General features: G+C 43.3%; 2 protein-coding genes across 2 annotated transcripts in view; one reads left to right on the top strand and one right to left on the bottom strand.

The window, feature by feature from the left end:
* The first annotated feature begins 675 nt into the window (after positions 1 to 675).
* ANGEL2 (angel homolog 2) lies at positions 676 to 16,242 on the top strand. The gene is made up of 9 exons (XM_084202728.1): positions 676 to 878; positions 2,471 to 2,907; positions 5,080 to 5,333; positions 6,547 to 6,616; positions 8,348 to 8,769; positions 9,768 to 9,894; positions 10,555 to 10,615; positions 12,450 to 12,613; positions 15,751 to 16,242. The coding sequence occupies exons 2-9, from the start codon at positions 2,478 to 2,480 to the stop codon at positions 15,903 to 15,905; spliced, it is 1,683 nt and encodes a 560-aa protein (XP_084058854.1). The 5' UTR covers positions 676 to 878; positions 2,471 to 2,477; the 3' UTR covers positions 15,906 to 16,242.
* Positions 16,243 to 19,555: 3,313 nt separating this feature from the next.
* The window catches only part of VASH2 (vasohibin 2), a gene marked incomplete at its 5' end in the record, with an annotated part of 32,230 nt that continues 26,042 nt past the window's right edge, over positions 19,556 to 25,743 (bottom strand). Inside the window, 2 exons of the mRNA XM_084202744.1 lie at positions 19,556 to 19,804; positions 24,347 to 24,462. Coding sequence (XP_084058870.1) covers positions 19,735 to 19,804; positions 24,347 to 24,462 — 186 coding nt within the window. The 3' untranslated portion in view covers positions 19,556 to 19,734. The remainder of the gene's footprint in view (positions 19,805 to 24,346; positions 24,463 to 25,743) is intronic.

Here is a 25,743-nt window from a genome sequence, read left to right as displayed (position 1 = left end):
AGCTGGTAAGCAGCGGGGGGTCTGTCAGCGGGGCTGCAGGGCCGGCAGCTCTCCCACCCTTCTCTCAGGCCAGCTCTCCTCAGCAGAGCACCTTCAGCTGCGTTTTAAAACCTGACAATGTTGAAATACTCGCTTGGGTGAGCGTGGTTTGGATTTTTTTCTGCAAACACTAAGCATGGTGCTGCTGCCCTTGAAATATACTATGGCACCTTGAAATATACGGCAGCTCCTTCCCGGCCACTTTGACGCTGCAGGAACACACGGTGGTCCCAGAAGACCACTTATGGACACTATCACAGAACACGCCGAGTTGGAAGGGATCCACAAGGATCACCAAAGTCCTTGATGCCCTGCACAGGACATCCTCGAGGGTCACACCACGGGCCTGAGAGCCTTGTCCAAATGCCTCTTGAATTCTGCCAGACTTGGTGCCGTCACCGCTTTCCTGAGGACCCTTTTCCAGTGCCCGACCACCCTCCTGGTGAAGAAACTACTGCACGAACACAGTGTTACCTCCATTTAAACGCTTCAAAAGCCCCAGTCGGGCTGCCTACACGCGGGTTTTGCTGCGCTCCGGAGCGGGCGCGGCCCCCGGCGGGAAGCGCGGGCTGGGGGCGTCACCCGCCCGGGGCCGGGATGGCGGCCGGGCCTCGGCGTCGGTGCCCGGGCTAAACATGGCCGCGGGCCCGGCCCTTGGACTACAAGTCCCAGGAGCGAGCGGGAGGGCGCGGCTCGGCCGGCCGCAGCCCGTGCGGAGGATGAGGCGGCGGCGGGGCGGCCGGAGCGCGGCGGCCGGAGCTGGCGCTGCCCTGGGCTGACCCCTTCGGGGGACGCCGGGGCTGCGCGGGGCCGGGAGCGGGGCCCGGGCCCGCCGGGAGGTAAGCGGGGCTGGGGCGCTGGTGCTGGATGCCCGCCATTAGGCCGAGCAGGGCCGCGGTAAACAGAGCGCGGCGCGGGGCGTTCTGCTGCCGGGGTGGGGGGCTGCGGCGTTCAGGAGGGAGCAGTTTCTCCGTGCTTTTCTCTAAAGCATGTGGTCTAGGGTTTTTTTGTAAACGAGTGATGCCTCTTTTTGCTCCACAGTAATGCTATGGTGTCCGGGGGGGTGTTTTGTTTTTGTCCCTGCTGACTCCATCTGGTGCGCTGTGGCGGAAAAGGGTTATTTCAGGACAAGCGGGTTTTGCTGAAAGTTGTGTTAGCGATTAGAGGGTGTCCAAAGGGCTACGAAGGTGGTGAAGGGCCTTGAGGAGAATGTATGTGAGGAGCGGCCGAGGTCATTTCCAGTCTGGAGGAGACTGAGAGAGACCTCATGGCAGTCTACAACTTCTTAGGAAGGGAAGAGGAGGGGCAGGCAAGGATCTCTGCTCTGTGGTGCCAGTGACAGGACCCGAGGGAATGGCCTGAAGCTGTGTCAGGGCAGGTTTAGGCTGGGTATTAGAAAAAGGTTCCTCACCCAGAGGGTGGCTGAGTGCTGGAGCAGCTTCCCCAGGGAACAGCACCAGGCAGCCAGACAGTCCAGGGAGCCTTTGGACAGTGCTCTCAGGCACATGGTGTGACTCTCAGGGTGTCCTGTGCAGGGCCAGGAGTTGGACTCAACGATCCTTGTGGGTCCCTTCCAACTCAGCGTGTCCTGTGATTCAGTGATTCTGTATTTCGGCTTATTTGCTCGGCTGAATAGCAGCTGGGAGGTTCTCACTTCAGCGCAACTTCAAGCATACCAAGCTTCAATATCTTTTGCTTATAGGCTCAAAATATACCTTATTTAAACAGTGAGGTCGCTGAGATATTATTGTTACTCAGCCTACCTTCCTGTGATTTTGTTGAGAGACGGATTTATTTCTTCTAAAGAAAAAAAAAAAAAGAAAAAACCCACCTTTTTTCATTGCTTTAGTTGCTGAGCTGTGGTTTGCTCTCCTGGAAAAGAAGTAAGAATACAGATTTAGTCTTATGCTGGTGCTAGTGATGCCTTGGGATTTAGTACCTTTATTTCCCTGTTGTGTTGGCATTGGGATTTGAGCCAAACCAATGGCTTTCCAAACAAAGTTCTGACAGCTTGCAGGAAAGTGGTTTCATTCCTTACAAATAACCTTATGATAAAGTTAATGCAGCATGCAAACATGACCTTTTGTAAAGGTCATTCCTCTGAGTGCTTGAAAGATCTAACACTTGAATTCAACAAGGCAGAAAATAAATTTTAAATAGTTACTGAGATGGATAGGGTTTGGATACTAAATGTCACTTACAAATCTGAGGAGGGTAAAGGATGCAAGATCACTTTGTAAAGTCTCATTTTGCATATCATTTAGATAAACACTTTAATACCTTGTATATAAGTGTTTGAATATCTTGTATGCATTAACTTGTAAAGAGTGAGTATCTTCTGTAAGTCCTGACCAGGATGACTTTGCCTCCACAGCTTTCTACAGGCAGATGTAGTTGTGTGCTAGTAATGACACTTGTGCTTTTTTGGTAGACACTCCATGCTGCCCCGCCATGTGCAGAGGCTGGGCAGAGACTGGATCACCCACTGGAATGGCTCCCAGATACTGGCCTTGAACAGCCCAGTTTCCAGCTGTATGAGATGGGCCGGACACTATCCTCCCTGGGCCTCGTTTCCACTCCCCATTTCAGCTGATTTTTCAGCAAACTGGAGATTCCCTCCATTTTTGGGACCTTGGAGACAATTTCAGAACTCTAATTGGCATCTTGATAACTACACACAAAGTTGTTGCTTTCACCTACCCAACCCCAGTATGAAATCTGAGGGAGAAGAACCATTGACAAAGAAGAGAAAACTCAGTGGCCAGGATGATACTTCAACTCCTGAACAACAAGCAGACTTGACTAATCAGAAGGAAGAATCTTGTCTTTCTGTAGCACAGAATGAAGAAAAACATGGCAGCAAGAAAGGTAAAAGATGCTCTTTGCTCACTTGCTGCATTTATTTGTAATGCTGAATACACCGAATAAGGTTAGAGACATGAGCAGTAGTGCCTGCTCCTTTTGAGTTACTGTTTTTCTTGGCACTCCTCTCAGGAAAACGTGTCTTTAAAATGCTCCAGTTTTGTAATGCTGTTTGGTCTGCAAATTTGTATTTTGTGCTGTCAAACAGTACCAGAGCTAGGTTTGCTGCACTTGGCAGTGGAACACAGTCAGTTGTGGGAGGGATTGCCCAACCTGGGGAGTCCTGAGCTTGGTTCAGACAACACTCTTTCCTGTCTCTGTCACCAGGTCATGTCTGTTAAATTGGAAGCTTTGGAAAGCAAAAAGATTTGGCTGACTTGCTGTGGGGCTGAGCAGGACTGGCAGTTGTATAGTTTCATTCCTTGTGCTCTACCTGAGCTCATGAACCCTACTGGACCTGAACTGGTTTCTTTCCAGACCAGTTGTGTTATCTGTGACCTAGAAAACTGTGAATGGATGCACTGAGTTTTAATGGTGCATGCTTCCAGTGTGCTTGTGTGATTTTGTTCCTACAGCTGTATTCTGCCACTGGCATGTTAGCAAGTTTTTTGTCAGGTCACATCTGACAGAGCAGGTAGCACATGTGCTTATCCAGATAAATACAGGAAGAAGTGCAGAGTTGTCTGCTGGGCTTAGTAACTAACTTCCATGAAACTTCAAAGTGTCCGTGTTAGCTTGTTACAGATACAATCTTGTACATAGCATCCAAATATTTTAGAGTCTTGTGTATATTTACACTTTTGTCTAGTCTGAGACAAACAGGGGGACACAATCAAAATTGTTGCCTTCTTGCACAGATCACTTCCTTAGCAAAATAAACTGGAAATTGTATTATGACTAAAAAGGGCAATAGATGCTATCAGCATCCCAAAGGGATTTTTGGACACAGAAACCCATAGGCTTAGAACATCATATTCATCTTCAGGAGTCAAAGGACGGGACTTTGCTTTGTGCCTTAATTACAGAGTCCTCTCTTAACCCTGCTTGCCTTTTATCAGATAGCTTTATCTGAGGGTGTGGTTGGCACTCTGGTCCTTCCCAGTCACCCTTTGGAAGGTGATGCTAATTAAAGATACCTGCTGAGGAACAATGTGGCTTCTCTCCCACCACAGAAACAGAACTTAAAGCTTTGCTGTATTCATTGCAAACACTGTAAAGTCCTGAATAATCTAAGCACAGCAATGAGAATTACTGCCCAAATAGGACAGATAGTGACAGCTATAGCTGCAGTCTGCCACTGGTTGTTAGCACAGATAACTGGACCTCAGCTTGCTCTCAGATGAGGTTAGATATAAAGGGTGAAAAGCATCTCTGTGAGCTTTTAAGTGGAGAAATACATTTCTTAAGAAGTAATTGGATGCTTAATGATGAGCAGATATGTTATTATGAATTTTCCTACTAATAGTAAGTATGAAATTAAAAATGGCAGGAAGGTGAAGGATGCCTTTTCAGAAGTTCCTGGTAATTCTGAAACTTAATAATTTCTTGATTTCTCAACTCACTGAGGAAAACTGGGTTCATTATTTGTTTTGGGACTCCTGTAGTAGGCCTGTTGCAGCTTATGGCTGAGTTTTACAGACTGTACACACGGTAGAGGTGATTGATGGATTCCTAACCCTTTGTTAGTCATGGATAGAGAGATCAACAAGGTGCCCACATGCTGCCCTAAGGAGTGTATCCCAGACTGGCATACACCATCTCTGCTGAAGAGCAGGTGGCACAAGGTAGTCAGTGCAAGACTCCCAACAGACTGGATTTGGCTCACCAGTTATGCAGCCCTTCTACAGGAGCAGGGGATGTAGTCTGATTGCAACAATCTCCTTAGAACAGGCCAGTTCCCCAGTTTCAAAGCAGTTGAAATCTAGGGCATGTTATGGTTTTGTGCTGTTTGTTTTGAGGTTGGGGTTTTTTTGTTTGTTTGATTTATTCTTTTTTTTTTTTTTACTAATGCTTATCCATCTTAAATAAAGGGTCTGAATCACTGCTAATTGAATAAGCTTTTAGAATTATTTAAGAGATTTGAAAGACAAATAGTTGTGAGTAGAATGATTTCCAAGAGCAGTAAGAAGTCATATGGTCTATAACATAACCTTTTTCTGCTTCATATGCTTTTAACAGGAACCATCAAAAGACACTGGGAATATTTCTGTCAGCAGAGTAAAACAATGAAAATCGCTAAAAAGAAAGGATCTGACCAAAGCAGCACAGGAAGTGAGGCAACATTCGATTTTACAGTCATGTCCTACAACATTCTCTCACAAAATTTGTTGGAAGACAACTCCCACTTGTACAGACACTGCAGGCAGCGATTGCTATTCTGGACATACAGATTTCCCAACATCCTACAAGAGATCAAAGAGCTGGATGCAGATGTGAGTAGAAAATGAGCATGTGGCTATGTCTTAAGAACTGATAAACTGAAATAGCAAGTTCTGCTGCTCTGTACTGGGGTCTGAAAAAACACCTCTGTGGTTTTGGTTGGTTGTAGAGTTTATTGTTTGTTTTTGAAGATACATAAATTATTGTAAGTCTTAATCCGGATGTCAAGTTAGTAAAATGTTGCTTCAATCACTGTTCGGACCAACAAAAGTTCAGTGATAGAATCCATCCTGTTTGTGTCAAAAAACAGTACTGAAAAAAGATAGTTGTATTAGGGAAGCCACAGAAAAACAGCCTTGTACCATTTGAAAAATGCAGTTATGTTAGTAGTAGCCAGGAATCTGTAAAGTCCCTTCAAAGTCTTCCTTCTTTCCTAAAAATCTATGCATCCTGTATGCGTGTATCTTTACAATGAGATACCTTGGATAGCTTTCTGAGAGGAGCAGCTGCTCTCAGACCCTGCTAGTTGCAGGCGTCCTTTCCACAGAGAAATTCCTTGCTAAAGGACCTAGATTTTTAACTGTTTCATTGTAACTGTAACCTTAAGTGAAGCAGAAATTTCAGAATGTTGCTTGAGATTTGACTCTCCCTTGAGAGCTTGAATGAGCTGATGTCAGCTGGGCAAGTGGAATGTGTTGCTGCAGTTCAGCAAGCAGGGGTAACTTGTTCCCCTTTGGAAGCCCAGTTCTTTATCCCAGTGGTGGTTGTGTTTCTGCAGTGTGCTGGGGGAAGGCTCAGAGATGCTCACAGCTGGAGTTGGACTCAATGATCCTTGTGGGTCCATTCCAGCTCAAAATACTCTGTGATTCTGTGAACTCTCTTAAATTAATATTTTGACTTTGATCTTTGGTTCAGGTTCTTATAATATGGAAACCTGTTTTCCATCCTGTAGTGTGCCATTTGCCTCTTCATCCCTTCTCCCTGAGCCTTTCCCTGGGCTGCTGAGAATGTTGGAGCAAGTTACTATTTTCATTAAATGGAATCTCAGCTCTGAAAATGTCTGTCTGAAAAAGGAGGAATTGGGGCCTTCTTCATAATCTTAGGGAGCATTTTCTATGAAGAGTGAATTCTTTTGTGGGATTATGGAGTCAAAAACCTTTTAAGTTTGCTTTTTTTAATACCTATACAGACTGGCCAACAAAGATATGCTGTAGTAACATTTTGATGTACTTACTAATATATTTTAATTGTAAACCTTTGCCTTAGGTGCTCTGCTTACAGGAAGTCCAAGAAGACCACTATAGAACAGAGATCAAGTCAAGTTTGGAATCCCTGGGTATGATGAAACTCTTAGGACCAATACATTGTCTTCTCCCCTGCAGGGATAACTTGTTACCCTTTGAGAACTCAGTACTAGTTTCCTCAAAAAAAAACCTCTTATAGATTATAGAATCAAGTCTTTTGCTATCACTTGCAACAATGTTGTGTATCCTCTTTTATAAATTCATCAAGTGCTCTCTTGAAACCACTTTAGTCTTTTCTACCAGTATTCTTGTTGGGTAGCTTTTCAAGGGCATGTTTTTTCTGCCTTGAAACCTTCCAGATATTAGCACTAAATGTTATCTATGGTCAGTATATATTCATTAGGTTTTTATATCTAATTAATATATACAGCATTATAGTGCTGTCAGTCAGTCTGAATAGACTATCCTGTCACTATAACTGTGATTTTATGGAAGGAATGTGTTGCTAAGGGTTGATTCCATGGTGGTTTAAACTGATTTGAATGTTTTATGCTCTGCACCACCTTCCAGTCCCAGGGCCCCATTACTATTCTGGCTGGTTCTTGTGTAATGCCAGGAAGACATGGTAAAGGAGTAGCACTGGACTGATACTTTTTTCTTTTTTGGTTAGTTGAGGTAGTCTAGCTCCCAGAATTGAGTGCTTGCAAAGAAGAGGATAATGGCAGTACTGATTGAAATCCACTTGAAACATGAAACAACACTGTGAGGCCAGGCTTGTGGGGGCAAGAGAGCTTGTAACTAGTGTACAGGAGGATCTGGAGCTTGCTTTAGCTCTTCCTTTCCCCATCCCTAGCTCCCAGATGCATGTTCTGCCCCTTATCCTGGGCTAGTTCTGGCACTTACTCCAGCAGAATACTATGCAGACTAATTTTATTTTTCTGGGTTAGTTTTCTGTTAACTTACTGAGTTGGCACTAAATTCCACAACAAGTGGCAGGAGCAACATGGCCTGAATCTGGGAGAGAGGAAAGGGAATCCCCTGTTCCATCTCCAGGTGTGAGCTTAGGTCAGCTCACCCTACTTCACTAAGGCTGTACTTCATGAATTCACATAGTCTGGGCGAGGCAGAGAACATAAAATGGCAAAAACTAGATCTAATTTTTTTCCTTACATAGATAAGGTCTTGTTTAAATCACCTCTGCATAAAATGAAGAAATTGGCAAATCACTATTTCTAGATGGACTTGTTTGAACTCCAGTGCTGTCATTTGATAAATGTCTCTGTTTCCTTGGTGAAAGCTTGCCACTTGCTGCTCACTGGATAATTGCATAATTATGTAAATACATTTGAGACCTTTGTTCCATGAATAATTTTAGACATTGACTAATGACTTAGCATGATTAAGGCTTTTGATTGCTAATGCTTCACTGGTATTACTCCTAAGCCATTCTTGTAGCATCCAGAAAGAACTTCAATGCACAAGGCCACTTTTATGTGCCTTGTGGGGGTTTCTTTGTTGTTTTGGTTTGGGTTTTTTTCCAGATGAGGAGATAAGAACATGACTGGTATCTTAGAGTATGTAGATGTTTACACATTGCATAAAGTATTGGACCACATTTCCTGCCCTGCCTTGCCTCAGCTCAGATTAGGGCAGAAAGAAAAGTGAGCACAAATCTATGTGAACTTCACACAGACTTTGGTACTTCAGACTGGGGGTTGACTGTGATGTGAGAAAAGCAGTGTGAGATCGTTCTGATTATTTGTTTGTTTTAAAATCTCTATTTATACAATAGTATTTTATGTTTTTAATTGCCTTTCTTGCAGGGTATCACTGTGAGTATAAAATGAGGACAGGCAGAAAACCTGATGGCTGTGCCATTTGCTTCAAAACTTCCAAATTTAGCCTGATTTCCTCAAACCCAGTGGAATTTTTTCGCCGTGATATCCCACTCTTGGACAGGGACAACGTTGGACTGGTGTTGCTGCTGCAGCCCAGATTTCACTGTAAAGCCAATGCTGCCATCTGTATTGCCAATACACACCTGCTGTACAACCCCAGGAGAGGGGACATCAAACTGACCCAGCTTGCAATCCTCCTGGCAGAGATTGCCAGTGTTGCTCCTCAGAAGGATGGCTCTTTCTGCCCAATTATCATCTGTGGGGACTTCAATTCTGTTCCTGGTTCTCCATTGTACAGATTTATAAAGGAAGGAAAGTTAAATTATGAAGGACTTGCTATAGGGAAGGTAGGCTGTGCTTCTCTCTTCTCACCAAAAAAATGGTTAATGCTGATTAAAGAGAAGTATTTGAGTGGAGCTGTGATTGTTTCCATTGCAGTGCCTCTCTCAGTCAACAGCCTGTGAAGCAAAAGTTATTGCAGTTAAATAAGCTTGGATATATTAGCTGTGCCTTAGGGAATACTGTGTCCTCTCCCAGCATTCTGAAAGGACAGACTCAGCAACAATCATTCCTGAAATGTAGTGAATCCACAGGGGGATTGTATCACTGTGTTTGGATGATTTTATCACTGTGTTTAAGTGTCCCAGTCTTTAAGTAGGATAAAATAACCACTTAATCAAAAACCTACTGTGTGCTCTGTGGGAAGATAACTCTTACTGTAGATAAACTTGGTGGCTACAGTAATTGCAAAAGCAAAGCTGCAGTTAGATGCTGAATCTCAACTGTTTCATGTTGAAAGATGTCTTGTGAGCTCTTGTATGCAGCTGTTGGATGTTTCACATGGTATGTAATAGGAGTGACTGAACTACATAAAATGAAGAAACATGACTAAAAAAATAGCCCTGCTGGGTGTTTTTGCTAGTGGGGACTTGATTCGAGCCCCCATTTGACTTGACCTGCTCTCAGAAGGATCAGCATCCTGCAGCTGAAGTGTTTGCTGGGTAGCTCTGACTGCTGAGCCAGGGCTGTCTCATTGCTAAAAGTGTCCTTGGAAGTGTCTCAGTGTCACAAGAACCATCTGGAAAAATTTGGTACCTGCAAAGAACTTGCTACAGATAAACACAGTGGATGTACATAAAGGATGTTATTTTTACAAGGATTTGACTTATTATAATTATTCCAAAGGGTTGGGCCTTTTTCTTTAAACTTTACCAAAAAATATTCACTTATTTCAGGTTTGTTTGGTGGGTTTTCTTTTTTTTGTTGTTGCTTTTGTTTTGTTTTGCTTTTTTGGTTTTTTTTTAATCAGATTTTTATCTGAAAAAAAGCTTGTTGTCTTTCTCAGGTCTCTGGACAAGAACAGTTTCCAAGGGGACAAAGAATCTTATCTATTCCAATTTGGCCAAAAAAATTAGGTATTTCACAAAACTGTGTATATGAAATAAAACAGCAACAAAAGGAAAAAAATACAGGTCAGTTTTTGAATGAATGAATTTTTGTGAGCCTTTGAAAGTATTATTCAGCTAGTACTGAAAAATCATACATTCTGTTTTAGTGGGGGAAAAACAGTGAGTCTTGAGCTTACAAAACTTTCTTGTTGGAGAGTGTAAAGTGATTTATTCACATAAACTTTGCAAATTTGAATCTTTATAAGATAATAGTTTGAAATTTCCCTTCAGGAATTGGTGTATAATGTTTAAACTCCTGTGTCTGCATCCTGAAAGCCAGCTGTGCTGTGAGTTGGGAGAGGGAGGAAGGAATGCAGCACATGGACATAGTGTGGACCTGCATTGTGCCTCAGTGTTTATGAATTATAGTGTTGGCACTTCATGGAACAGTTGGGAAAAGCAAGTGATTCCTTGCTGGGTATGGCTAGATCTCTCATCCACTATTTTTTCCTTTGACAGAAAAAACAATTTTAAATGATTGGGACATAATGTAAAAGAGTCTTTAGAGGGTATGGAACAGAAAAATTTAATCCAGCTTGGTGAATTGTATATTGCCTGCTGTAAAAAAAAAGTATACTTAAAGATAGTTTTTTTTTACACTGAATAGCTTTTCTGCAGCTCTTCAGCATTGGTCTCACTTATATCCTATTTTAAATATAAATTGAATTTATTTTTATTTTGTAGGAGAAAAATTGGAAGAAGCAAAACCAGACAACACTCAGGAGATTATAATAGCACCTGAAAAGTATGTATTGGGGAAAAATATGGAAGCCCTTGGGTGGTTACTTGGGAGTTGGTTTTGGTTTTAGACCAAATTTATATCTGATTCCAGCTGTGGGTACCTGATGATCACCCAGTCTGCCCTTTTGGCAAAGGCATCATTGTTCATTCAAACATGAAAAGGCTGATCAGACAGCAATAATGGAATGTGTGTTCTTCCAGGAACTTGGAGATTTTCTCAGAATGCAAGGCTGAGGTGTCAGTGCTGCTAGAGGGTACTTTCTGTCTGCTCATTAAAGAATGCTTCTGGCATTTTTATCACTTCTTGACATAAACAGAACATCATCCTCTGCAGGGACATTACAAGAAACGTGTGAACTTGAGTCCAGTTGCAGAAGCCATGTTTTTAAAAGAGGGAGAGGAAAAAAATAAGCCAGTGGTTGTCCAGCTGCTGAAGAATTGGCACTTCTCTCTCTTTTTACTGTTTTTGATACACTGGTTTATGGATGTATAAAATCCTATAATACAGTGTGAAACTGGGAGGAAGGAGGGAAAGGAACTGGAAATGTCATAAAATCTTCCTTGTCATGAGTTCTGTGGGAGTGTTTAATTTCTTTGAGTCTGAGAAATGTGGAGTATTATGGATTTGGTAATACAGCTTTCAGAAGAAGGAAGCCATGCTAGAATGCTGAGGAGGAAAATGTAACTGGTTTTTGAAAGCAAGAATTTATTTGCATTTACCAAACTGGTAAAGGCATATAAAGTAAGGCATAGAAGAAGGAAATTGCCCTAAATGTATGTATGGGATGGTAGGCTCCAAATCAGCTATTTCTTACCAGAAATGAGATCTTGACATCACTGCAGATAGTCACAGTAGAACTCTTGGTGATTTTTGGTGATGAAAAAGGTGTCATGGCATTTCTGAGAGAGGAAGTAGATAACAAACAGGAGGCCCCATGCTACGGTTTGAATCCATAGCATGCTGAATGCTTCTTGCAGGGCTTTTTCCCCTCATCTTAAAAGGGATGTCATGCAACAAAAGCAGAACTTACTACTTGCCTCTGTTATACCAACTGGCATGTTTGTCTCTGCTCTGAATCAGGGCAAGGTAACGTGCTGGGTTTTTCTTCAATTGCTTGTGTTTCAACCGGAACACATTGCAGCCTAGGTTTAAGATGCAAGATGAGGCAGGTACAGCTGAGGGATGGATGATTTGCAGAGATGATGGAAGCAAATGTCTGAGAGACAGGAGTTCTTTGGCTGAAAGGTGCAGTTTTGCAGTTTGCTTTCAAGATTGAAAAGACAAGTGAGACAAGATGGGCTGAACTGAAGAGGAACAGACAAATGATGGGGAGACAGAAAATGGGAGCCTGAGTGAAAAAAAACATAAACACAGCCTAACTTGGAACTTATACCTCTAGCTTGGGGGAGGATAAAACCTCAAAAAATCTGAATTTCTCTTTATGCTGAAAGGTCTGGTTAGATGAGTTTGTGTTTTGTTGCTTTCATATGAGCTCCTTTCATGGACATTTCTGCCTGAGTGTCAGGGAGAGATTACTGAGTGAGGACATGTCAATGCTTACGGAATGTATATGGAGTTAAGAGCTATCTATAAGTAAAGTGTCAGCTAAGCCAGTTCTGATCAGCATTTTGCTTGACAATGCTGCCTGCATTTTGCCTTCAGAGTTTTAGGCCTCTCACACAGAAGGCTACAGGATGGCTTGCAGGACAGAAACACTAGTTTGCATGTCCTGATAATTCATCTTGTTTGTAACCAGGAACTATTTGGTATTTCTTCATTGCTAACTCCTTCTTGGTAATGAAAGAAAATAAAATTCTTTTCTTTGATGTCTCTTTAGGTTGTCTTCGAAATTGCGGCACCATTTTAAATTGTCTTCAGTGTATTCTCATTACTTCCCTGGAACTGGGATTCCAGAAGTGACAACTTGTCATTCCCGAAGTGCTGTCACCGTGGATTATATTTTCTATTCTGCAGCAAGTGATGATACTGCTGACCAGCCAGGTAAAGAAACCAACTTTTCATTTTCATAAATGCTAAACAAGAATATTTGTTTGCTGTTTTAAGAGAAGCGTTGTGTGTTGTGAGGATTTCATTCATGTGAAGTTCCTCAGAGGCTTGTGGTAGTGCTTTGATTGTCAGCTGTTACCTGAGAAATGTGGCTGGCAAGCTCACCACAGCTGGATTTGTAGTGCCACACAGGGCCACCCTTTTCATCTGACTGAACATTTCTGTGGTTCCTGTCTCAGCATGGAGACAAGCTGGAGGTACAGGAAAGCAGCAGTGGAAGTAGCACCTGAGAAGTACTGCTGGCAGTAATGCATGCCAGACCTACAGCAAGGCAGTATTCCCAATCATCTGAGCAACACAATGGCGAACAGCAATTTGTGATGTGCATTAAAACTGATAAACGAACCGTTCCCTGGCAATTCACTTCTCAGCTTGTCTTGCAGTAATTTCTGCCAAGTAACAGACTCTTGGCCTTTGCTCTGAGCACGGTCACTGGCACGGGCCCAGCTGTCACTCTACGGTTTGCAGTTGCAGCTAAAAGTCACCAGATGGTGCAAGAAAGTCGCGGTACCTCTGTGGGAATTTCGTGATGGATATCACAGTGTTTCTCCATGCTTTACTGCTCTGGGACTCGTTCCGTGGGTGCTTCTGAGCAGTTTGCTTTCCATGCCCTCATGAGTTCTGTGTTTCATGCCATCAACAAACATCAGTGCAGTGCTAGCACATAAATGTCTCTGCAGAACTTGGAGCAAAGAAACCTGGATTCCATTCCTGCTCCCACTGTACAGTGCCCCTGATTTTTATAAATTAACATAATTTTCAGAATCTGGAATGAAAACACCACCTTCATCTCTTGTAACTTGAGACTTGATTGTTAAAATTCATTGAGTTGATTCACAGAAGTCTCACTTGTCATAATGTGCACAGTAAATGCTACCTTAATGTAAAATGGCACACACAAAAGCTTTGAATGAAAAACCACAATATTAGAAGTATTTAAATTACTTCTGAATAGCATGTAATTTCATGGAGTGCTGTGTGATTGCAGAGTGCGTCTCTGCACAGAATTTAATCCTAATTCACCTGTTTATATATTTTTTGCACCATCATTATATATGTTTTGCATCATCAGCATCATCATTGCTCCAGCAGATACAGCACTTTTTTCTTTTTGCACTTGTTTTTCAAATTTTTTTTTCACATTGGAGCACAGAATGGAACCAAGCTTGAATTTTCCAACTACTTTATACTAGTATAGTTTTTATTAATGAGCTCTTACAAATCAAGCCAGGGTTTGGATTTTCAGTTTTCTAATGACCTGGGCCTCTGTACTTAAAGCTGCCAAAGTCTGTACAAGTGAATTTTAAATGTGTTCTAGGCTCACGGATTGGTTTTTTCTATTCAAAGGGTTTTATTTTAAAACATTCGTGCTTTATTCTGTCATGTTTGTCTAAATATTTGGTATAAAAAATCCACCTGCCAGGATTTCCTGTAACCAGGGTTCAGTATCTACCTGAGTCCTGCAGGGCACAGTTTTGCTGAGTGTTCTGAGTGACATTAACTGCATGCAGCCTAGGCTCTCTGTGGCAACAAACTGCTCCTTTGTAGATATGCAGGTTCTGTCCCAAATGATAAATTTGTCTCAAGACCTGGTGGACATAGAGCTGCTAAGAGATCTTTGCAGTGAAAAAGCTTTACTTCAAAGCAGTCAACAGCTGCTGGGTTGTTGAAGGGCTGGAAAGCTGGCAGATGGCAAAGGATGAAGCTGTTGAACTCTCTGAGTAGCTCAGCAGTTGCTGGATAGTCATTTGAAGTATCTCTTGGGAAGCCAGTACCAGGGTCAGCCAGGAAGTTCTGAATTTGCTGATAACTTTCACACAGAAAGTATTTCTGTCAAAAGTTACAGTTTTGCAGTTTGTACTGGTCCTGAAAGCACTCAACTTGCCCAGGATCATCTCTGCATTCTGAAAGCAATAGGTAGGGTTGCCGAGTAGTTGTCTAACTTGAATACATGGCTCAGGAAATCTAAATTTTACACATCATGGATGGATTTCACAGAAATTTCTCCACCTGAGCTGAAAAAGCTGTTTGCTCTTTGATGATGGGCAAATCATGACTGACAAATCCAGTGTCCTTGAGTGGCAGGGTTACAGTAATTGTGGAAGAGGTAGAGCAGCTGAACATCTACTTGGGCTTGTGCAAGGCATTTGACATGGTCCTGCCCAGCAGCTGGAGAGATGGATTTGGTGGCTGCACCACTCCATGAATTGGCTGGAAACAAGCAGCTGCCATCAATGCCTCAATGTCCAGGTGGAGACAAGTGGCATTCCTCAGGGATCAGTATTGAGACCAATGCTGCCCCATCCCTGGAAGTCTCCAAGGTCAGGCTGGATGGAGCTCTGAGCAGCCTGGTCTAGTGGGAAGTGTTCCTTGCCCATGGCAAGGGGGTTGGAACTTGATGGTCCCTTAGATCCCTTCCAACCCAAACCATGCTATGTAAGCATGTAGTAACTGCAAGGCTTGAGTCGTGTTCCCTCTTGCATGAGCAGTGTGGTGTTCCATGTGGGGAAGGAGGTGGGAGTGGGTTTCTTAGGTAGTTACAGGAATAGGCAGTAGGAGATAATGGAGATCCCTTTCTTATGATGAAAGGGAATAGAAAGCTAGAATACCTTCATCCCTATGAGCAAAAGTGTGTGTAGGACCTGCCTGCTGGAGAACTGTGTGCTTGAGGATACAGAAATAAAATGTTATGTGAACCAGTAACTCTAAAAAGATACTTACCTTCACAAGTGTCAGCTCTGATTAGCAATGCCATTGTCTAAAGTAATGGACTGGATTATATGAGGCTTTTTCAGGGGAGTTACAATGAACAAATAAATGCATTTTCCTTTTTATTTCTATTTACCTCTCCATAAAATAGTGTCCTTCTTGAATACTTTGAGCTCTACTGATGAAACTATTTTGGGAATCATAAAAGAATTTCTGAACTGTCGTACTGGTGATTTGGCATGGAACACTAACAACTGTACAGTATTGCTGCCATACTGCTTTCCTCCTTCTAGATCTGTATGAGCATGTGATATTTAGCCCACGCTGATAAACATTGCCTTTTGGTTTGTTTTTTCTAACAGGAGTAGAGGATTCTTTTTGTGGAGGTCTGAAACTTCTTGGCAGGCTGGCACTTGTAACAGAGAAAGATCTTTGGACTGTTAATGGTCTTCCCAATGAAAATAATTCTTCTGACCACCTGCCACTGCTAGCAGAGTTCAGGCTTATTGAACGGTAATATCCAAAGGACTTGTGGTATAGGTAAAGTTCCCTTTACCTTCTCTCTCATGGGATAATTATTATTATTTTTTTAAAATTCAAGCACTGCTGGTCCGGTTTAAATAAGTTTGCCTGCATGCTGATTGATTAGTGTTGTGTAAAGTAGACTTTCTAAAGGGACTTCCTTTTTAAAAAAAAAAGTGCTTAATTTACTTTACAAAGTCTTTTAGGGACAAAAAGGATTTTACATTAGCTTCCTCTTTGATAAAGGAAAACATCTGTGCCAGACTCCAACTGGCATTATTTTTCATGAATATGTTGTAAATGATTTTTATTGTAAATCACAGTAAAAAGAACTATTCTGAGAATTGTGTGTTTCTTCAAGCAAAGGGGAATGTGTTTGTGTGCCTGCAGCATTTTAAAATGAGTTCAAAATAATACTACAGTATTTATAATGAGTTCAAAATTTACTACAAAGGTGCTTTGTGGACACTTCTATCTTAACACTTCTGCAAAGGAATTTACTCAGTGTTGTCAGTGCAGAGGCTGCAAGATTGAACTTTCAAAGGAAGGAAAGCATATAGGCAAATACTTATGCTATAAGAATTTGCTGCTTAAAATTCAAAGGGCTTAAATATAGGTAGCATTCACATAAATCTTTTTTTAAATATCTGAAATAAAGCTAAGCTTAATGAGCACACCACATCACAGGAAACTTAACTGATCTATACAGGAGCAAAAAATTTAGCCCTTGACATCTTAAGGTTTCATGCATACTGAAGAACTGGTGACAGGGTGGGGTTTTTTTCCATTTAGTTATTAAAAAGGCTAGGTTCAACTTTGAAATGACAGATCCTGAGATTATTAAATTATCATGGTTTTATATTTACTCTCACGATGCAACTCATAAACATTCTGTGTAAAATACAATTTACAAAGTAATTTAAAAATCACCAGACTGCCTCAATAGGAAATGTAGAGGGGCTGGAAAAATCTTATAACTTAGTCAAACTACATATGGATGTGTATGTAGAACCAACTTTGAAGTAAGAATTGTCTTTCAGTGTAGGCTGGAAAACCTGCACCCATTCAGACTCATTTGTCTCCCAGAAGCACTTGTGGAATTTTCATCTGTGTTGTCTTTCCCTGACTGCAGACAACTGCAATTAAAGAAGCTCCTCAGCCCATTACAAAATATGAGCACCTGCCAAAACATTCAGCTTACATTGCTGAAATTTTGGAAGGGGCTACGTTTGTCATAGTAACTGAAGATCTTTCTTCTGCCTGTTAACAGTCAGGTTGATGCTGAGGATAAGAACCTGTTTGATCCTGGATGCTGTCTGGTTTCAAGCATCTGAGTAATCTCATAGATGCCAGCATACTTAGATAGAGGCAACAAATTTCTGGGTGCACCCACATTACAGTTAAAAACATTGTTCAGTTGTAGCAACCCTTGTTAAGAGCAAAAACAAAAAAAAAAACCCACACAAAGTCATAAAAAAAGACTACCATGATACTTTTATTGAAGTTTCATGCTGTGCATATACAAGTGATGAAAAAGCCCAAAAAGTCATGCATGTTTTTCTATACTATTTGACCACTTTGCTGTCACTTGAACCACACTTAAGACAAATGCCATCATAAGCAAGTTTCAAGAGAATATTTCAGCAGAACTTTAAACAAGGACCAAAAGCAATTTGTCAACACACCTCTACAGCATTAAAAAGCTTCAGTATCATTTAAGAGAAAATAAAGTGTGCTGGACAAGGGTAGAAACTATATACAACCATTATTTGAGCTGAAGTAAACCTTGGTTTCATAGAAAAAATTTGCAACATATCAGGTAACATTGTGCTATAGGATACAGCTGATCAAAAGTTTTTCCACATCATCTTCTTCAAGAGAAGTCATTAAAAAAATTATTTAGGTCACAAGACACTGGGCAGCATGAAGTTTGAAACCAAACCTCTGCAGCTGATACCAAATTACACAAGAATTTCTACCAAAAGAGTATTTCCCTCTCTTCAGCTTCACTCCTTAACCAAAAAAATCCCTACTGGGAACACAGGAGTGGAAAAGTTTAGAGAAAGAGGGATGGGAAAGGCCTTCCTGATATTGATATGTTAAACTGGGATAAAGAGGTGTCACTTTTAAAAAGTTTCCTTTCTAGAGCTTTTGAAGTCTTAATTAGTAGAAAGCCTTTCATTGGCTGTAGAAGGTTGCTGGGTCTTGGCTTTTTCTTCCTGTCCTAGGCAGGTGAAATTCAGTTTTTTGAGCAATGAGGTCTGTGAACAAGCAATTATTTCCTTCTATAATCATTCATTTTCTGGCTGATGGAAGTGTCCTAGGAGCTTACATCATTCCATTTGAATAAGCATTACTGTCAGTCTGTAACAGCATCCATCTTCATCGAGATCCCAAAAAAGTAAGTGCCCAGGAGGGGAGGTACACCAGGCCCATGGCAGCATCATCTATGAGCACAGCACAAAGGGTAGAGGCTGGACATGTACAATAATCCAGTTTATATTTAGGCACCTAATGAAACATTTCCAGGAATGCAGCACTCAAATGCTTCCAGAGAACTTCACTAAGTCGAATGGTGGACCCCAGTGAGTCTTACTGCATCACTTGAGAACACTGCTGTCCATCACAGGTCCTTAGCCAAGTCTTACAACAATACAACTGAGCAGGGAGGAAGAAGACAAGCTTGATTTTCATCTATTTCAGTCATACTTCCTTATTCAAGTCTGACTAAGCAGTTGTTGTTACAACACATGCAGGAAAACTCCCTGCACAGCACGGCAGAAGGTTTAACTTCAGGCTGCCATGCCTGATTTAATACAAAGTGTCAAGGCATCACCATCAGTGACTGCTCAGCCATTCAAAGACAAGGTTCAAATTTGCACATAAATGTGGAGAGAAAAGCACATAGACTCAGGTTAGCAATTCCCACAGTTTTTCCATTATTTCAGGTACTACATATATGAGAAAAAGCTGACTTCTCTCTACAAAACAGCAATCTCTATGTTTTGTGCTTCAGCGGTGTAGTTCAGAAAGACTAAAAGCTTGTGACAAAAGTATAAAAAAAATTATGAAAGTTTAAAAATTCATTATTCATCAATTATCATCATTTAAAAAACTTCCAACCTTGTATCTTGCCTAACAAGATGTCAGTGTTAAGAATACAGTTGCATATTACTATTACTTAACATCTTTCGGCAACACGCAGAAAACAATAATACAGGTGGCAGTAAAACATCCAGTGCTGTTTTAATACTCCCAGTAATGCTGGGAAACAGTACAAATCGGTTAGAAAACAATAATACTGACACTTTTGCATATCTATTAAGTCTAGTGAGGTAATACTGATACTTTAAAAACTTATGCCACTTCTTCACTGCTTGCTTTTATTGCTGAATTAAAGATTAATAGTGAATATGATTTTTTTAAATTGCACTGCACCCCAGCACATCTTAATACTAAGAATATGATTTGTTAGTTACTTCAATGCAACCACCCAGCACAAGGCCAAGTTCAATTAACACTTGTACAGGGAAATTATATTTGAAGAAACTCACACCACTGAAGTCACCTGCTACATGATGGGAGAGAAAAAAAAATCTCATATCCTGGCAAATCTAATTTTAGGTTCTCTTCACTGATGCCTTTTCTATAAATTGAAATAAATACCGCCACCAAAACCAATTACCCCCTATTTTCTAGGTCAAGCCTTTATTGTGAGAGTACATAAGTTAAAAACCGATCCCATTCCTTTTTCCTTCCAAGGGAGTGCAGGTAAAGTGCAGCGGCAGCAGCGGGAGGCCCTCTGGAGCCCGAGGCACGGCGTGTCAGATGCGCAGCTGGTAGCCCACCTCGTTGAGTGTAGCCAGGTCTCCCTTCTTGTCCAGCACCGCAGGCCTGCGCACAGGGGAGGGAAGAGGGCGCTGCTGACCAGCGATCCCGCACAGCCGTGCAGCTGCGGAGAGCTCAGCAGCCACGGGGAAAAGCCTGCCTCACAGGACAGTGGATAGAGCTAATGTTGTCATCTTAAACACAATCCTGGTAAATCTGCTACAGGAGCTACTGTGTTGCCTCTGACAAACTGTGCCTGGGATTTAGGATGTGAGCCTGAAGCACCCCCTCCTCCTGATTTGAGAGAGGCCCTAAATGAGTAGCTAAGACTAGACACACCCCACCTGTCATCCACCCCGGAGCAGGACTCCAGCTTTTAGAACAAAGCCAAAACAGCTGAGAGCAAACAGGAGGGCCTCTCACATGGCCATTGCGTGTTAGCTCTCCCCCTACCTGGCCTCTCCTCCTGTCTGGGTCTGTGTGAAGGGCTGGAGCCCACCAAACAGAAAACACAGGGTGGACACCCTTCAGCCTCCTGGCATCCAGCATTCTGATACCATTCACCTGAGCAATCACACACACATGGATACTGTTAGGCCATTTAAGTATTCCAACAGCCTGAACCAAAGGAAGCCTTGAGCTATCAGTCTCTTTTTAGCAAGCAATGGAAAAGCTCCTGCAACAAAGTTGTCAAGCCAAAACTATCCAGCTGATTTATAGTCTGGAAGTGTCTAATCTGAGAATTTATTGCAGGCTCTTGGCTGCTTTCACACTAAGCCATGTGTTTGCTTTTCTAAAGGCAGACATTGTTTAAAGCACACATTTCTCTAGTACTCCATAGCACGTCTGCTTCCCTGCAGAAACACAGCTAAAGCCCCAGCAGTACAATGGGAGGCTGATCACAGCTTCAGTGCTTTTAGCTCCTCAGCCCTGGTTTCCAGCTCTGTGTGCTTATTACTCTTTGCTCACTCTGCAGCAGATGTGACCCCTGAGTTTGCACAGCCAGGCTGGCCCTTATCTCCCTGCTGCAGGCTGCCAGCCCATTCCCACTGGAGCAGCTCAGGGCAGGCAGCAGGGCCCCAGGAGAGGCAGCAGTGCCACAGGCAGGCTGGAAACCAGTGAAAGCCCAGCCCTGCCTGTGGCACACTGCTGGGACACACACCAGGGAAGAGCTGTACTGCTGCAGCCCCAAGAACTGAGAGTGTATAGCTCACACATACATGTGTGCAACAAAGCCTCTGAAATATTTTTTAATTGCTCAATTCAATAAGGATTTTATTTTTTTCTTTTTAAGAGCAGAAATGCTAACACCAGATCTCTGCTGAGAATCTGCACAGCATTTGAGGCATCTAATGCTCTTCTGCCTAGTGGCACATTGAATGAAACCTGTTGCTTTGCCATTTATCTAAGCACCTCTCATAATAACCTCACCATCCTCACTGCAGTACTGCCCTGCACCATGCCTTGTGTTTGGTCTCAATTTAAGTAATTCACAAAAGAGAAGAAGTCTTCACTGGTCTCTCTCACTTGCAGGAAGGGATCACAATTAAAAGAAATCACTGAAAGATAGTTTGCATTTTTCTTCATTATTCCTTCAGAGCAGATGGGATTTGACTAACCAGTAAACAAGCTACAAGCTGCATCCCTCAGACCTTGTGTAGGAGTCAGAGACCAGCCAGAGATGCAGTGTATGAAACTTCCAGTGTCCTTCCTTTCACCTTCTCTCCAATTTAGGGATCCTCTTCACACCTTCTTCTCCCTCCTTCAGTTAAGGTCACAACATGGTTTTAATTAAAGCATGCCTGGATGGTAGTACCTTCTCTGATTATCCAGGAGGGATGGAGAGTCACTGTACACCCATGGTGACATGCCCGTTTCCACCCATCCGCAACTCTCTGCTTTTAGCCACAAACAGACTGTCCTCTGTAAGTTTCAGGAAAAGACAAGACTTGGACCAGAGGCACCACAGATCCCATTCTCCTCGGCTGGCAAATGACCTTATGCCCTCTGAGGCCAGAGGCCTCTGCTTTACTGGCCCATCAGACCACACCTCCTGTCCAAAGCACCCTGACCACGAGCAGGTGAGCAAGCTGTGCCCATCTGCTGGACACACAGGATTCATGAGCTGTTCTGCACTGGACCTACCTGATTTTACACATCCTAATGAAATCCTGCCCCCCTTGCACATCCTGGTAAAACAGACTAGCAGAATTTTCCTTTCAGCAGCTACACTGGGCTGGAAGCACACAAGGCCAGTGTTGCCAGCCAGTCACAGAGCATGCATGTTAAGGCTCAACATGAAATTGAAAGGAAATAGATCTAGAGAGCTGATGTTTAGGAGCAGAGATTCTCCAGACTTCTCCATGACACTCCCTTCCAAACTCACAGCAACTCTCCCAAACCCCTCCAGCTTCCAAGAACTCCTAGAGAGGATGAAACGCTTCACTGCCTGTTCCAGCACAGGTCTGCAATTTGCTGCACCCTTCTGCTTTGGGACTTCAGAGGATGGGCAAGTGGACACAGTAAAGCTTCAGACTCACCAGACAGATTGACACTGCCCTATCTCTATGCTCTGTATTCATGCAGGATCACACCAGCTGTGGGCTAAGAGCACAAGGGACTGCTGCACAGCTCAGTTAACAAGCTGCAATTTGACTACACACCAGCCTCCTAGGCAGGCATGCACTGGGTACTGCATTGCCACCTGTCCTCCAATGTGCCCCATCTGCCTTGCAGCTGCATTTCCAGGTTGAAAGGCTATCCTGGGCTTGCTGGCAGCCACCACTAACATTTACCTAATAAAGCTGAAGGGACAAGGATGAGAAGTTAAACGTTTGTGGCTGTGAAATCCCCTTCCATCCTTAAGCACAGTTTCATCCTTTGTCCTTCAGAAACAATCCAGCCAATATACTCAAGTTCACACTCCATATCCTTCAGTGGGAGATTTCTCCCAGCAGGCCCATATAATTTTACTGCTGACAAAACCCAGGCTGTAATAACAGCTTGTCATCAGCAGGTGAAGCCTTTCAAATGAATGTGTTATTCTGCCCCTGCCAGCTCATACTGGAGCAAAAGAATTCTCTCCCCCTCCCCAGCAAGCTCAAGAAAGCTGTAATTACAGCACGTGAGTAAGAGATCCACAAAGAAACAAAACAGTGTTGATAAGCACAGCCATTCTTGAGCTTGGATCCCAGCCTAAAGCCTAGCAAACCTGACTCTTTCCTATTCTGTGTGTAACACAAAGGCCTCTCACTCCATCAGGTTCTCAGAGATCCATCAATATGGAGAAGAGAATACCCCATTTCTCCTCTTGTATTTCTCCCCTTATATCAACCGCTGCATGTGCTGGGGTGTGTCATTCAGCTCATCCCTGACCTGGGGATGCCATTCCCCCTTCAGGACTCCCAGCTCATCACACTGTGTCTGGGTCCTGCATCTTCTATCAGGGTGACCCGGGGTTTATTTTAGACTTACATATAATTTGCTCCTGATGCAGAGCAACAGAACAGAACCACTGAGCAGGTAACAGGTGCTGAAGCCACTGCAAGGCCACCTGTATGCTCCCTGTCTTTCTGTCCTGGAAAAGCAAAGCTGCCGAGGAGAGACCAGTCACTGCAGAGCAGCCACATGCTCAGCAGCTTTTTCAGGAAACCACCTCAGCTGGAGAGTCTCCAAGCCCAGTGACACTCATTCCTCTCCAGAAATACTTGATCCACTCCAGCAACTGCAGAAGCACTATCAGAAACTCAAAAATGAAACTGTTCCTCAAAGAGAATCTAAGAGGTGAAGAAGCCTGAAGCAGCTGAGCCCATTACAACTATAATTATCTATGCACTAAACAAGGAGCTCTCAGTGACGAAGCCCAAAGTACAGCATCATGGATTGAGTGTGAATGAACGTGTAAAAATAAAAGCTTGCTGCAAAATCATCTGCTGCTAATGTATCTTGAAGTTATCTTTAGAAGGTTAGTCTAATGTCTTTGTTAGGTGCTTTAAAATAAATAAATAAGTGCTGAGACAGTAGTCTGGGAGCCTATTTAAAAAGCAATGATCATAAATATGTGACTAATCTGGGTTACGTATAGGCTTTCACAGTTGTCAGCTTCCTGGCATGGAGCACTACAGCTAGAACTCAGCTCTTCCACATCTAAGGTAGGGGAGTCTGAATTGCCAGTGGCTGTAGAAGGCCTGTGGATCTGGAAGCACAGTTTTATCCATTTAGAGGTATTGCATCCATCCTTCCCCACACAGCTGAAGAACAACTCTCAGCTACGACACACATGGAAAGTGGCCTGGGGTTTTTTTAAGCTGATTAAAATCAAAGAATACAATTCACGTGATGTTGTCACTTTGGAAAGACAAGTTTACTTTTCCCCTGTCTCTGTAAGCTGCACAGTGCAAGGACCCTGCACAAATGGGCCATCAGGCAGCAGGAAGCACAGCAATGCCAGGACATCAGCAGTGCCAGCAGCTTCTGGAGCGTCTCTGCTACCAAAGGCACCTGGTGCAGTTTTCCTGTGTGTGCCAGCGAGCACAGAAGTTGTGTACAGCAAAATAACACCAGCAGCCTCCCCCTGTGGCCCAGCAGGATGGTGGCAGGAATACTCACGATTTATCTCTCCTGCAGGCTCGTCTCTGAGGGCTGCCCTGCCTCCGGCGGGGGGACAGCGACTTACCCCGGGGTCTCTCCTTCATCGGAGAATGGGCACTTGAGGGTTTCAGAATCTGTGAGAGATGGGGGAGGGAAGGAAGTGGACTTCAATAAAGGCAATGATTCACTGCAAATAAAAATTTAAAATAAAGGGCCTCATACAGTAGCAGGGATGGCACACAAAGAGCCTTCAGTCCCTTGGGGCTTATTCAAACCCTGCCCAGGTTAAGAGGAACTCAAAGCTGTTATCATGTGATAGCTGTTCAGGGGCCCCCTGCAAGAATTGGTTGGTGTCACCAGTTCAGTTCCCAGCTGAATACTGTCTCATCCACGGCTTTCTTCAGAGCTGGCAACAGCAAGAGATAAGAAAAATGGCTTTGAGCCTCAGCTGAAAAGAAACTCAGGCAGCCAAATCACCCTCTCCAGCTTTTCTCTCAACAAACAGAGGTGACCATCTCTCAGGCTGGCAGCTGAACTCTGACAGTGAGCCTTTTCAGTAGGTCTCCAACTTGCCCCCATCCTCCAGGCCCTCCAGCATCAGAGGGCCATCAGCATTACATTCACACTCTGGACAGCTTTAAAGACCTGATCCTCCAAACTCAGCCCACTCACAATGGAACTCAAGGGAAAGATCAGATGCAGGGCCTTCAGCCTTCAAGGGTTCAGGGCTGTGGTCCTGGCCCTGAGGCACTCACCAGGACAAGACCCAGTGTCACAGCTCAGTGCACACAAAGACCTGGTCCCTCTATCAAAAGCAAGTAGAAAATTCAGTAAGTTATCCACCCATGTGGACTTCTTGAACTTGAGCCTACTTCAGCTGTTTGCTCTCTGGACAGTATTAAAAGCACATGAATAGAGAAGAAGGAAAAAACCCAAACTTAATTACCTCAGTAATCAAGGCCATATGCTTAAGCATGGTACAAGGTGGCCCTCAAAACTCCTTGGCAGGGGAGGAGAGATGGCAGCAGAACATCAGGGCTACAATGCCACTGGCAAGGCTCACTCCAAGGTCAGGGCAAGGGGCAGGTGCCTCAGCCAAAAAGGCACGTGGCTGCCACGTAGGAGCCGTCCTTTAGCAGAGAAGGGGACGAGAACCCAGAATAACTTGGACACGATGCCACATACCTCTGCACAAGAGCCAGACCCTTACTTAGCAACACACCTGCTCTGCTCTCGCTGCTGGCAGCCAGCTGGACAGGCACCAAATCTGCTTCCACCACGACCACAAACAGCCCATGCCAGGCTCAGAGGCACGGTCAGGGACACCCCTCATCCCCAAGGGCAGCCAAACCCTGCAGGCCCCTGGCAGCCTGCCTTGTCTCCCCGTTGTTTCCAAATGAGCTCTTCAGTCCAAC

This window comes from Fringilla coelebs, assembly GCF_963513975.1.
Source record: "Fringilla coelebs genome assembly, chromosome: 3".
Classification (NCBI taxonomy): domain Eukaryota; kingdom Metazoa; phylum Chordata; class Aves; order Passeriformes; family Fringillidae; genus Fringilla; species Fringilla coelebs.
The sequence above is the reverse complement of the archived record's forward strand: the minus strand, read 5'-3'. Positions and strand labels throughout refer to the sequence as shown.